At 56.9% G+C, this 13,957-nt stretch overlaps 1 protein-coding gene across 8 annotated transcripts in view; it reads right to left on the bottom strand.

Moving 5' to 3' along the window:
* Positions 1-46: 46 nt before the first annotated feature.
* The window catches only part of XPC (XPC complex subunit, DNA damage recognition and repair factor), a 29,713-nt gene continuing 15,802 nt past the window's right edge, over positions 47-13,957 (bottom strand). The window contains exons 8-16 of one of the 8 annotated variants that reach the window (XM_032458727.1): positions 10,326-10,445; positions 8,713-9,555; positions 7,517-7,677; positions 5,181-5,262; positions 2,889-3,023; positions 2,644-2,813; positions 2,057-2,150; positions 1,581-1,764; positions 47-862 (exon numbers count right to left, since the gene is read on the bottom strand). In XM_032458727.1, the coding sequence (XP_032314618.1) occupies positions 735-862; positions 1,581-1,764; positions 2,057-2,150; positions 2,644-2,813; positions 2,889-3,023; positions 5,181-5,262; positions 7,517-7,677; positions 8,713-9,555; positions 10,326-10,445 (1,917 nt within the window). In that variant the 3' untranslated portion in view covers positions 47-734. Of the gene's footprint in view, positions 863-1,014; positions 1,949-2,009; positions 2,451-2,643; positions 2,814-2,888; positions 3,024-5,180; positions 5,263-7,516; positions 7,678-8,712; positions 9,556-10,325; positions 10,446-13,957 lie in introns of those variants that run through there. The other 7 variants (XM_032458728.1, XM_032458730.1, XM_032458726.1 and 4 more) reach the window with 7 other exon arrangements.

Genomic DNA, 13,957 nt, shown 5'->3' with positions numbered 1-13,957 from the left:
GACGCTCTGAGATGACATAAAATCTGAAAGAAAATGTAAAGCCAAGCCTATTTAGATAAATCCTTTATTTTTTTCCTCAAAATGTTACAAAAGTTCTTGTAAATATCTACAGTGCATAGAGCTTTATAAACGTATCCAGGAATGAATAAAATCTAGTTGAACGCCGATCCACTCCTAACGTTTAACTCTGTTTTTCCTTTTCCTTCCTGATTTTAGCTCTTTGTTAGTCTTCTGCCACCACAGAATGTTACTTGGAGAAACAGCTTGTCGCCCAAGATGAGGCGCACTGGCCTGCACGCTCCCCACGCACGGGGGGGCAGCAGCAGGGACCTGACGGAGGGAACCCGGGGCCGAGGGCGCGTGTCGGACACACGGAGCGCCTATTACCGCCGGCTTGGTCTGGTGCCTTCCTGAGGGCACCGTCCCCACTACGGAAGAACGAGGTCGAGGTGGCAGGAGAGCCTCCCGGGGAAGCATCCGCTCACAGCACGGGGTGTGGTGGCTGCCAGGCAGGGCCGGGCCCGCAGCAGCACCGGTGGACCTGCTGTGCCCTCTCGCCCGCCGCTTCTGTGCCTTCGCAGCCGAGGAGCCACGGCCCCCAGGGCCTGGCGTCCCCACGGCCGAGCCACCGAGGCGACCACTCACATCACAGCTTCTCAAATGGGAACAGGTGGGACTCGGCCTCCTTCTTCTCCCTGCTGCTCTTCCTGAGGCGCCTCCCCTTCCGCTCCTCCTCAGCCTCTCGGTTCTGGGGCCACGAGGCCGCCAGGATCCTGGCTGCTTCCGCCTGAGAGCTGGTCCCCTCCTCCTCGTCTGACGAGAGCCCACCTCCCGCGTCCGCGTGGGGCGCCGCTGCCGCGCTCTGGGGGGTGGGGACAGTGGGGGTCAGCAGCACCCTGACCCGGAGGACAGGGCTCCCCCAGAGGTCCTGGGGCGCCTGTGTGGGCTCAGTGCTGGGACGGACACAACAGTGTGAGGCAGGAAACGGCCCCAAGGAGCTACGGCCAGTCCAGGTGGCCACTGCCCTTGCGCCTTGCGTTTATTACTGTGTTTCTGAGCAAAAGTGCCCGGCGCTCTGAGGAGCCCCCAGAGGCCGGGAGGGGCTGGGAGGCCAAGGAAGAAAGCACTGTGGGGGGAGGAGCCGGTGGGAACATAAAGCCAGGTGAGGGGCCACCAGGGGGCCCTGCAGGGGCAGCAAAACACAGGCGGTTTTGCAAGGCCAGGAGGTGGCCGTGAGGTGGGGAGGGGGCTGCTCCCAGAGCACGTCCCTGCGTCTCTGCCCCACGACCGACCACACCGCTGTGTCTGGGGCCGTGGGTGCTGGGAGAGAGCACTTGCGGGCCTGGGGGTGGTCACCGCACTGGGAGCACGAGGCCGGGAGAGCAGGGCAGCTGTCCCGCCAGCGGGCACTCAGCACCAGACCTGACCCGCAGCAGCCCCTCTCGTGCGGACGGCGCGGGGCTGGGCCTCCAGGAATACCGGTCCCCACACAGAAAGGACTCAGGTATGGGGCGTCCAAACAGCTGTGACTCGACATCTGGGCAGAACCGGCCTGTCCTCCCCTCGAGGACCACACTGACCTGGGCCCCGTAGCGAAGCCGCAGCCGCTCCCTGATGAGCAGCCCTCTGACCAGCAGCTTCCAGTTCCCCAGCGCCCGCTTCTCCCTTTTCTGCAAACAGAACGCAGCATGGTGACCCCGGCCTCTCAGGAACACAGGTGACACAGGTGACGCTCCTGGCTGACTTTCTCACCCACAGTCTGTTCTTAAATGGGCGACGCACACAGTGATACACATGACGGCACCAAAAACAAAAACCTCCTGTTAACCGTCACCAATTCTCAAACTGTGCAGGGGACCGGTGACGTGCAACCGGGACCTCGGGCGAGTCCCTTTCAGAGGCAGAGGTTGTGCAGGGGCTGCAGGCCTGGAGCCCGGATCCAGGTACCCTGGGCAGTGACAGGGATTGGGGGGGCAAGGACGCTGTTCATCCAGAAGCCAGAGCCGGAACAAGTGCCGGGCACGCAGGCCCTCCTGCCCCCGGGCCCCCCCCTCACCTCCTTCTCCTTCTTCTCCATGAGCGCCTGCTCGTTCTCCCAGGCAGTCAGCAGCACGTCTCTGTATTCCTCACAGACGATGTAGCCATCAGTTCTGCGGGATCAACAATGGATGGTCTTCCTGTGCCTGCCCTGGCCTGCACGCCTCCCTCTGCAGGGGACAGAGGGCCACTCCAGAGCACTCAGGGCCCTGAAGGGCTTCCTGGCTCAGCCGGTCCACAATCCCGGCCGCTGGCAGACATCGCTCACGCAGAAGGCAGGCCTGTGGGCACGGGGGCTGCGTCCTCTTCCCCAGCCCCTCCCTGCCGCCACCACAGGGCAGGGCAGAGGTCACCAACCAGGAAGGATGATGGCCCTGTTTGGTCACCTTAGGGTTTCACTGGTTTTGCAGCTTCTGCATGGAAGCCAGAGTAAAGGTGTAAAAGTAAACCATTGAGGGTTAAGGCTGATTTTGCAAATCCAGAGTAAAACCTGGAAGGTAACGGCCACGGGGCCTCGCCCCCCACCAGCCCCACACCCACCTCCTGCCCTTACTCCCTCCCCACGCCCTCCTCCCGGCCTCCACGGACGGACGGCCCCTCACGCACATGGGGTGGGAGTAGCCTTTGTGGAAGTCGAAGCCCGTGACGGCCTGGGCGCAGTCGATGCCCAGCTTGCGGGCCACGCGGTGCAGGTTGGGCAGGTTGAGCTGGATGCAGCCGACAGGCATCATGCTGGGCAGGAAGAGGTACACGTTCCCAAACTCGTTCCGGGGCACCTGCGGGGGGCACACTGCGTCTGGCCAGCTGCAGGGGGAAGCGGCCCGTCCCGACCCCCCGAGCGCGGCCCTCACCTTCCCGTCCACAGCCACAGGCGGCTGGTACTCCTCTGTCTGCCAGCGGCCAAATAGGCCCAGGTCATTCTGGTCCTGCAGCTGCGGCTCCGCCAGGCGGGCTCTCCGGGCCCGGTTAGAGTAGCCCTTTACCATCTGCATCGGGGGCAAGGCCACGGTCACCAGAGGCGGCCATCTCCTGAGCACGTACCACCCACCAGGCGCTGTTCCCAGTGCTTCTGTGTATTAATTCACTTTTTCAACAAGCCCAGGACGTAGGCTCTGTTTTCACCTTCATTTTACAGGTGAGCAGCCTTGGAGGTGGCAACAATTCACCTACAGTCACATGGCCTGAGAGGCTGGAGCCTGGGCACTGAGCGGCTGTGCTGTGTTCTGCATCCATCACTGATGGGAGACTGGGACTCAGAGACAACCCCGTGGCCAGAGAGCGACGGGGCCAGGATTTAACCCCCAGGACTGCTGCAACATGCATTCCCGAAGGCGCTGCCAGCTTGGGACCCCCCACCCGCTCCCTGCAGACACCCAGTGGCCAACACTAGAGCCCCAGCCGGGCGAGGGGTGAAGAGTGGAGGGGGCGTCAGCGAACCGCCTCTGCCACGGGTCGCAGACAGCCCGTCCCGTGTTCCTTCTCTTTTCTACAACCCTTCAAAAGTATAAAAACTGTTAAGGAGCAAGAGCCCCACCAGCGCGGTCCCAGGTGGGGATGACCTGCGAGCGTTCCTGCCGCAGGCCCAGGGTACCCGTGCCGTCACCCCGGGGCGGACAGGCCCTCTCTGAGGAAGCATCCGGCCAGAGGTGACCGCTCACGACACCAGTCACTGGGGGCAGAGAAGGTGGTCTTTGTCCTCCTTGGAAGACTCAGAAGACGACGCCGGCATGGGGAGGCCGGGGTGGAACGGGACCCCCCCGCCAGGCCCGAGGAGGGCGAGGTCAACGCAGGCTGCTCAGGAACACGCCACAGCCGAGCTGCATCTGAACGGGAGCGGGCGGCTTGGGGGCAGTGGGGGCAGTGGGGGCGTGGAAGTGCGAGAACACAAGTATCTGGGGGCCCTGAAGTCGTCCGGCTGCAGGCGGAAGTGTGGCCAGAGAGGAGGTGGGCACCAGGGCACCAGGGCACCACGGCCTCCGCGTCATGAGGGCGGGCCACACGGGGAGGGAGCGCCACCCGGGGCTCTGTGTTTCAGAGAGACCCGAACTGTGATGCGGGGGCTGGGCTGGGGCTGGGCCAGAGGCTGGGCCAGAGGCTGGAAGGCGGCTGTGACCCAAGCAAGAGGTGAGGATGCGGGACAGCGGGAGTCAGAACATGGGGGAGCCCTGCCGCCTGGGGCTGTTCTGCACCTGCGCTGACACCGCCCGCGCCGGGCACACGTGGCCACTCCACGTCTGAAACGTGGCTAGAATGAACCGAGACGCGTGGGAAGTGAAACACGCCAGATTTCAAAGTCTTAAGAAGAAACAGAAAGTGAATGTAAAATACCTCATTAGCATTTCAAAATATTACGTTAAAACAACTATTTTAGATGTATTTGGATACTTTCAAGTATGTTAAAATTCTACCTCTTTTCAAGTTTTTAATCTGGCTGCCAAAAAATGTTAAGTCTGTGGCCTACAGGAAGTTTCCGTCAGTCTACTGCAGAGCGAGGAGACCCACGCAGCACCCGCGCCTGCTCCCCGCGCCTCAGCGCCTCCACCCAAGCGGAGGCCCTTCCGGTCGCACCAGCTCCCCAGGCCCCACAACCCACAGCGCCCCCCTCAGGGGTCTGATAGAGAAAAGTGATTCTGTCCCCTGACCGGCCACTGCCCTCCCCTGGCTGACCCAGGCCGCGCATCCGGTGACAGCCTGTGCGGGTCTATGCTGAGTCCCCACGTCTCCGGGCAGCTGAGCGGCCTGCGTGGCAGCAAGTGCACAGAGGCAAGCGGGGTCGGGGCAGGGACCCCGGGCTGTGCGCGGCCGCTTCCCTAGCTCAGGCCTTGGACAAGCCACCTCCCATCTGGGCTCCCGGTTCCTCATCTGTAAAACGGGCACCGTCACGCCAACCCCTGAGACTCAGCAGAGACCGTGCACCTGCGAAACAGGGCAGGACCGCAGGCGAGCGTGTCCACGCAAAGCAGGGCGCTGGCCTTAGAGCAACTGGGAGCACAGCTCTGACCTACCGAGCCTCGGGCACACACCAGGGGCCTCGGGGCTGCTTTTTGGCCTCGATTTCCCGTGTGCTCTGGAAGGGCCCCTCTTGCAAAGTCCTCGTTAAAGACTTACGTCACCTGCGCGCGGCAGCCCTCGCCCCTGCTTACCTTGTAAGGCACCTCTCCAAGCCGCACCACTCTTGCCTGTTTCAGCCACGTGTCCCTGGAGTGCAGGGTGTGCACGCAGTCCCTACAGGGGCCCACGGGAGACAGGAGACAGAGTTCACACCCCTGCATGAAACACCACGTGCACCGGAGCCCACAGTGGAGGGGCGAGCATGGCCCTGGGTCCTCTCCCAGACCATCAGGGACCTGCGTCAGGCCACACAGCCCACCCCCCCACCACGGGGAGGCCCCAAGCAGCCCACAGGGGCGAGCCGAGGGCCCAGCAGCGCAGGCGCACCTCCCACTACCCAAGGGTCTGGTCGGCTGCACACCAGGGACAGATGAGTGACCACAGAAGGGGTGGGGAGCCCTGAGAACGACGACGTGGACACTAACAAACTACACGGACCAGGACTCGTGCACACGGAACTGCTGGGCCTGGCAGCCCGTGACACTGGGCCCCTCTGGCATCTCTCTCCCTCCAGAGCTCAGAGCTGCACCTCCCACAAGCTCCTGCTTCCTGCGGAGACCGGTCAGCGAGCCAGCCCTTCCCCGGGGCTCTAGGAGCAAGGCGCGGAAATCAGGTCCCTTCCTACCGCCTCCCCCGAGCCTGAGGCTGATGGCCAGCACAGCACCGCGGGCGCGGGCACGACCCCTCCGCGCCACTTCCCAGCGGCGTGACCCCGTCCACGTCACCCTCCCTTCCTGAGCCCCGTGTCCCTCTCCGTCCAGCAGGGACAGGAGTGCTGCCTCCCTGCCTCACGAGGGTGCTGGGGACCAGACAGTTTCGGGAGCTGAGGGGCATTCCTGCCAGAGTGAGGGCTCCACCCGCTCACCCTGCGGGGCAGTCCCCGCCCCGAGGTCACGGTCCTCAGGCAGGAGTGGGGAGGGCAGCGGGCAAGCAGGTGGGCATCGTGTGACGCTCCTGAGGAGCACAGAGGAGGTGGACACGGCAGCCCTTTCACAGTAAAGGTCAGCTCCTGACCGCTTCACACCCATTAGGACGCGCTTATCAAGGAAACAGAGGACGAGTGTTGGTGAGGACGTGGACACCGGAACCCTTGCGCTCTGCTGGGGGAGGGGAACATGCGCAGCTGCTGCGGAGAACAGCACGTCGGCTCTCCACCAAGTTAAACCATTACCACGTGATCCAGAAATCCTACTTCTGAGCATGTATCAAAAGACCTGAAAGCACAGTCTCAGAGAGATGTCTGTGCACCGTCCACAGCAGCCACAAGGGGAAGCGCACAGCGCCCACCGTGGAGGCCAGAGGCACAGCGCAGGGCCCCCGCCCACGAGGTGCCCGGAGCAGTGAGCTTCACACGCGTAGAGGGCAGGATGGGGCTGGGGCGTGGGGTGGGGAGTGAGGGTTTAATGGGGACAGTTCGGAGGAAGATGGAAAAGTTCTGGAGACGGTGGGGATGGTGGCACAGCAGCGTGAATGTGCTCCCCTGGAAAATGGTTAAACTGTACACTTTGTTCTGTGTATTTTACTACATTAAAAAAAGGTCCTCCTCTTGGGTGTTCCCCACGCAGGTACCCCGTCCACCACGTGAGGAAGCCTGGGCCGTGTCACCTGCACTGAGACGGCCGGCCCCAGGCCAGACAGGGACACACAGCTCCCGCCCAGACCCGGACCGGGGGTCGGGGCCACGCGCAGGGCGCAGCCCCGGGCAGGGGACGCCAGCCACCTCTCCCGTGAGGTTCCCTAGGCTTCCTTTGTTCTCCTTTTCCCACCTACTGAGAATGTCCTCTGGGTTTTGGTCTTGCATGTCACTGTTTCTACAAATCACTTCTTTTGTTTTCTTTCTTTTGCTATTTCTTTAATTTCTGCTTCTATTGTCAATTTTTATTAAGTTTATATTGTTAAAATATTTTGTTTTTATCTTGTATGTATTTTACACTCTTTTCAAGGCTTATTCTCTACCCACTTCTTCGGTTTCTTTTTACTGTGGGCAAAACACGTGTAACGTAAAGCTCACCACCGTAGCCATTTCCAAGCGTGCAGGTCAGTGGCACTAAGCACGCGCACACTGCTGTGCGGCCATCACCTCCACCTTCTCCAGAATGCTTTCACCTTCCCAAACTGGAACTCCGGTCCCATTAAAATATCTACTTATTTTAATTTTCATTATCAATCCTTGATTCCTTCCTTCCGTGTGTTTTTATTTTGGGGGCATGTTCTCCAATGCCCTATATAAACCTTATCTGTCCTGTTCTTTTGCCCTATAATTTTCCCCCTACTGATCTTTTAACCACTGTCACATTGATTTTCAAGCCTTCATCTCCCCTGCACACCCCCAGCCCAGGGCAGGCTGCGCACCCCGGCCACCCCGCACCTGGAGTAGACGGCTTCGCCGCGACAGTACCCAAGGATGGCAGCCGTCTCGGGGTAGATGGCCTCATACTTCAGGAGATGCCTCTTCAGGGCGTACAGAGGGTGGTTCTTATACGTGCCAATGACGGTGGGCAAAGGCTGGTCCAGGTGCTTGGCCTGAAACTGCAAAGGCCAGAGAGGCCACATCAAGCACATTGCTCAAAGGGGAAGGAGGCCTGGGGGGTGACCCTCAGCTCGGTTGGTAACAGCCAGTGTGGCTTCCAGGGTGCCCGCTGACCCACAGCTCTGCAGAGTCGAACAATTCTGCAGGCGACGTGGAAAGCCATCCCTCGCCCCTGGACACCTCAGCCGGCTGGGGCAGACCCGTCCTCGGGAGCCCCCCTCCAGTGCCACCACAATCCTGCCACCGCACGACACTCAGTACACTATGGCAAAGATCCGTTCTCTCGGCTGCTCAAGGGCTCTGAACTCTGGTGGGCAACCCCTCTGACCTAACCCTCCCCTCAGCATCTCTTCAGATCCTGACAGACGGGCGAGGACCAGCCCGCGTGGCCAGCTTCCACGATTGGTCCCTGAGCTTGGTCAGTCAGGATACCCTCTGCACGGGGCCTGTGACCCCGCGTCCCTAAGTCACACCCCAGAGGGAGCTCGCCTGTGGGGTGAAGTGCACCCAACAAGGACGGCTCCCCACCCCAGGCACCAGGAATAATCCCGTGGCAAGTTGGGCCTGCATAGGGGCTCCAGCCCACACCTCGGCCAGGCCAGCGGCTGTCCCAGGACCAAAGGACCACTGCTGCATTGGAGGGCGACCTCGTGTGCCCTCGACAGACAGGACATGTCTCAGCCCAAGCCACCCCAGGAGCGGAGTGTTCTGCGTGTGCACTGACGAGCGTGCGTGCAGAAAAGGGGACGATGACACCGGTGAGCATTCTCCTCTTCCACTCGGGACGACCGAGCTGACTCACAGAGAGCTCCAATTAATAACCGGGCAATAACTGAAAGCACACGGGCTGCGAAGCCAGACCAACCCGGGTTCAGTGCCAGGTCAGCTCATCTCTCAGATCCTGTGCGTTCAACTGGTGGAATGAAGGCAACTGCCCTCGCAGCTCCATCCTGCTGCTGGGGTCACTGACCGAGATCACACACTGAGTGGTCTGCACACTGGGACGACCGCAACCCCCCGCGCCCGGGCCTCACCTCCATGTCCTCCTTCTGCTCCCTCTCGGCCAGCGGGCTCCGGTAGGGCCTCAGGGCCTCAGCCCACCAGGCTGCGTCGACCCGGCACCTGCGGGTGGCTGTCAGCCAGGCGGGGTCATACCGCTGGGTGACGTCGCGTACCCAGCCATCGCCGTCGATGCCCACGACGTAGGTCACGGGCTTGCTGGCATACTGGTAACAGGTCAGAGGCTGGCCCACCACCCCGTGCACACAGTCCACACACACCCACTTGTCCTCCCGCTCACAGAACACCTCCAGCCACTGGTCCACACCGGCCGCCTCCTCTCTGGGGCTGGCCTTCTTGCCTTTCCCTCTCTTCCTGCCCGACGCACTCGCAGACGCTGCTGGGGAGCCCGAGGGCTTCGGGCGGCTTCCCCGCGGGGGCTCGGAGTCCCTCCTGACGTCCCTCCTGGAGCCCCGCTCTGTCCTCGGAGGCACCGGGGCCCTCCTTGGCCTCGGGCGGCTGGGCTCGGAGTCCTCGTCGGAGAGCAGCAGGCTGTCCCCGCTGGAGAGCTCGAAGTCAGAGCTGCTGCTGGCCCCACCGCTCCCGCTCTCCTCCTTGTAAGACACCCTGGAGGCCACCCGCCGCTTCCGGCCCCGCGAACGCCTCGGGGGCCTCTCCTCGCTGGCGGAGGGCGCGCCCCGCTTCTGCCCGGCTGCAGACCCCTGGGCGCGCGGACTGCCGTGGCCCCTGGGAGGGGCGTCCTCTTGTCTGCTTCCTCTGCTGCTTGTGGCTTTGGTTTGCCTTCCTGGAACGTGGTTGTATGTTTCTGAGGAGGCTCCCGGCCCCTCCGCGGCCCTCTCCTTGGAAGGTTTCTTTCCCTTAAACAGAGAAGAAAATTTTTCTGTTTTCTTTTTTGTTAATGATACAACAGGGCTGAGCCCTGGCTGGAGAGCCAGTGGAGGTGAGACGCCCCCGGCTCAGGCTGACGGGCCGGACCCCTCCAGGGCTGTGGGAGAGAACTCGCTCGGATCTGCAGCGCCCCAGGCCAAGGCCACAGCCGCGCTCCTCTCACTCCGAGGTGCAGCACAAGGTGAGCAAACACACACCTGGGCCCAGACTCCACTTCTGCTTCTCATTTGCTACGTGATTTGGGTCAGTTACGCAACCTGAGTCCCAGGGTCCTGAGCAGTAACACCCACCCTGCAGTAAGGCAGTCTGCAGACAAGTACTGGTGGACTTGATAAAGCTGGAGTAGTGAGAACTCAGAAATTACTAAACCTGACCTCTGAACCATCAAGTTTCAGACACCAGCATCCCAGGGAGCACGTGTTCAGCCTCCGTCTTAGAAGACGGCAGAGCTCAGAGCCCTCACCTCCCTCACTCCACACCACCAAACAGGACAGGTGCCTTTTTATTCCACTGTTTCATAGAACAGAAACCAGACACCGAGGAGCCCAGACTCTCCCAGGCCAACTGCACAGGCAAAGCCCAGGATGCTGGACACCCACTTGTGCGCCCAGTCTACCCGACCCGGCCCGTGCGAGGCAGGCCCAAGGGAACCTGCTCCGTGAAGACCGACCACTAACAACAATCTAATGCCCAGACTGTTTAGGTCTGATAATTTCTCACTCCTCCGTGACCAACTTACCCCTTCTTCTGGAAGCCCCAAGAACCTCACCTTCGCTGCTGGTAACTTCAGGGGAATTGGCTGTAGAGACAGTACCAGTCGGGTAGGGAGGTGCAAGGCCCGGAGAATCAGTAAAAATATCTATAATGAAAAAGAATAACCTGCTTATTCTCAGAAGAGAATTAAGAATTTGAACTATTCCATGTTGTTGAGAGCCCAGAAATAAACCCACATACCTACAGTCAACTAATCTTATGACCAAGTAGGAAAGAATATACAGTGGAGAAAAGACAGCCTCTTCAACAAGTGGTGGTGGAAAAACTGGACAGCCACGTGTGAAAGAATGGAATTAAAACATTTTCTCATACCATATACAAAAACTCAAAATGGGTTAGAGACCTAAACATAAGTCCTGAAACCACAAAAGTCGGAAGAGAACACAGGCAGAGCACGCGGATGTACATCACAGCAATATTTCCTTGGCTCCGTCTCCTAAGGCAGAAATAAACAAACAGGAACTAATTGAACTTACAAGCTTTTGCACAGTAAAGGAAACCATAAACAAAAACACAGTCTACTGAATGGGAGAAAATATTTGCAAATGATGAGACTGACAAGGGATCAACTTCCAAAATATACAAACAGTTCACACAACTCAATATCAAAAAACCAAACAACCCAATCAAAAAAATGTGCAGAAGACCTTAAAAGACATTTTTTTTCAAAGACATACAGATGGCTAAGAGGCACCTGAAAAGATACTCAACACTGCTAATTATTAGGGGAATGCAAATTAAAACCACAGTGAGGCCTCACCTCACACCTGTCAGAATGGCTGTCCTTAAAAAGTCTACATGTAACAAATGTTTGATAGGATGTGGAGAAAAGGGGACCCTCATACACTGCTGATGGGAATGTAAATTGGTGAACCCACTATGGAAACAAGTATGGAGGTTCCTTAAAAAACTGAAAACAGAATTTTATCATATGTGATCCAGCAATTCTGGATATATCTGGAAAAAAACAAACACTCTAATTCAAAAAGACGCGTGCGTCCTAATGATCACAGCAGCACTATCCCCAACAGCCAAGCCACGGAGGGAGCCCCGCTCCCCGTCACAGAGGCTGCACCAAGAAGCCGTGGCGCAGACACGGGGGCTCTCGCCCAGCCACGAAGGAGAGCGAAGTGCGGCCGTGTGCAGCAACAGGCACGGGCCTGGAGACTGTCACGTTCAGTGAAATAGGACAGACAAAGACAAATACTGTACAATGCCACTTATGTGTGGAACCTAAAAAAAAAGTACATGCAAAACAGAAAGACTCACAGACACAGAAAATAAATCTATGTTTACGAAGAGGTAGTGGGAAGGGGGCGGGGACAAGTCAGGGTGTGGGACTAATGGATACAAATCACTATGTATAACACAGAGAAACGACGAGGATTTACTGCGCAGCACGGGATTATACCCATCGTCTTGTGATGGCCTGTAACAGCATAATCTGCAAACATACAGTGTCACTGTGCTGTACACCTGATACTAACACAACACTGTAAATCAACTGTACTTCAATTATAGCTGAATAAGTGGAAAAATCCATCAGTGCAATGCAGTATATTAACAGAATGAAGGGAAGAACCACATGATCATCTCAGTTGACATAGAAAAACCATTTCACAGAACCCGACACACATTTCTATGATAAAAGCACACTCAGGAAACTAGACATATGGACGGGAACTTCTTCAACATGAGAAAGAGCATCTGTGCAAACCCACAGCTACCGAGCTGCTCAGTGGTGGAAGAGTGAAAAGCTTCCCCCCAGATCAAGAACTGGACAAGGATGCATGCTTCTCCAAGAATGCGCTTCTGCAAGGATGCACGCTTCTAACAAGGATGCACGCTTCTGCAAGGATGCATGCTTGTAACAAGGATGCACGCTTCTGCAAGGATGCATGCTTGTAACAAGGATGCACGCTTCTGCAAGGATGCACGCTTCTGCAAGGATGCACACTTCTGCAAGGATGCACGCTTCTAACTAGGATGCACGCTTCTTCAAGGATGCACGCTTGTAACAAGGATGCACGCTTCTGCAAGGATGCACGCTTGTAACAAGGATGCACGCTTCTGCAAGGATGCACGCTTCTAACAAGGATGCACGCTTCTGCAAGGATGCACGCTTCTAACAAGGATGCACGCTTCTAACAAGGATGCACACTTCTGCAAGGATGCACGCTTCTGCAAGGATGTATGCTTCTAACAAGGATGCACGCTTCTGCAAGGATGCACGCTTCTGCAAGGATGCATGCTTCTGCAGGGATGCGCTTCTGCAAGGATGCACGCTTCTAACAAGGATGCACGCTTCTGCAAGGATGCATGCTTGTAACAAGGATGCATGCTTCTGCAAGTATGCACGCTTCTGCAAGGATGCATGCTTCTAACAAGGATGGACACTTCTGCAAGGATGCACGCTTCTAACAAAGATGCATGCTTCTGCAAGGATGCACGACAAGGATGCGTGCTTCTAACAAGGATGCATGCTTCTAACAAGGATGCATGGTTCTAACAAGGATGGACACTTCTGCAAGGATGCACGCTTCTGCACTGCTATTCTGCACTGGACTGGAAGCACTAGACTGAGAAATTGGGCAAGAAATTGAGCAAGAAACAAAAGGCATCCAAGCTGGAAAAGAAAAAGTAAAACAAACTGTATTCACAGATGTCAAGATCTGATACATAGAAAATCCCAAAGAATGCACAAAAAACTGCTAAATGAATTCAGCGAAGTTTCAAGGTATCAGATCAACACAATCAGCTGTCTTTCTATACACCTTCCATGAACAGTCAGGAAAGGAAACAGCACCACTTACAGTAGCATCAAAAAGAACAAAATACCTAGGAAAAAGCTCAACCAGGGAGATGAAAGACGTGTCCACTGGAAACTGCAAAATACAACTGAAAGACACTGAAAAAGCAAACAGAAGGAAAGCCATGTTTATGGACTGGAAGACATAATACTGACCAGATGGCAATGCTACCCAAATCAATCTGCAAGTTCAGTGCAACCCCTATCAAAATTCCAGTGGCCTTCTTTTCAGAAATGGAAAAGCAGACGGTCAAATTCACACGAAACTGCACGGGGCCTCCAGCAGCCAAACAGCATTATGAAGCTGTACTTGCGCTGCCGGATTTCAAAACTTACTAGATTCACAGTAATCAGAACAGTGTGGTACTGGCGTAGGACAGGTATGAAGACCAACGGAACAGAACAGAGGGCCCGGAAAGTAACCCAAGAGTCTACGGCCAAGTGATTTCTGACGTGTGCCAAGACCGCTCATCCCCGTTAAAAACTTGACTTTTCAACAAATTATGAAAATAATACAGTACAATGAATAGTTGAAAGACTAGTCACAACAAATGGTGCTGGGACAAGTGGATACCTGCATGCAGCAAGGATGAAGCTGAGCACCTACCTTACATCACATAAAAACATTAACTCAACATGGAGGAAAACCTTAAATGCAAGAGCTAAAACTATAAAACTCGCAGAAGCAAATACAGGAGGAAATATTCACGATCTTAGACTTGGCAAAGAATTCCTGGTATGACAAGGAACACAAGAAAAACAGAAAACTGAATCCTGTCAAAGTTAAA

This window comes from Camelus ferus, chromosome 17 (assembly GCF_009834535.1).
Source record: "Camelus ferus isolate YT-003-E chromosome 17, BCGSAC_Cfer_1.0, whole genome shotgun sequence".
NCBI classification, from domain to species: domain Eukaryota; kingdom Metazoa; phylum Chordata; class Mammalia; order Artiodactyla; family Camelidae; genus Camelus; species Camelus ferus.
Note: the sequence above shows the minus strand (reverse complement) of the source record. Positions and strands in the feature narration are given on the sequence as shown.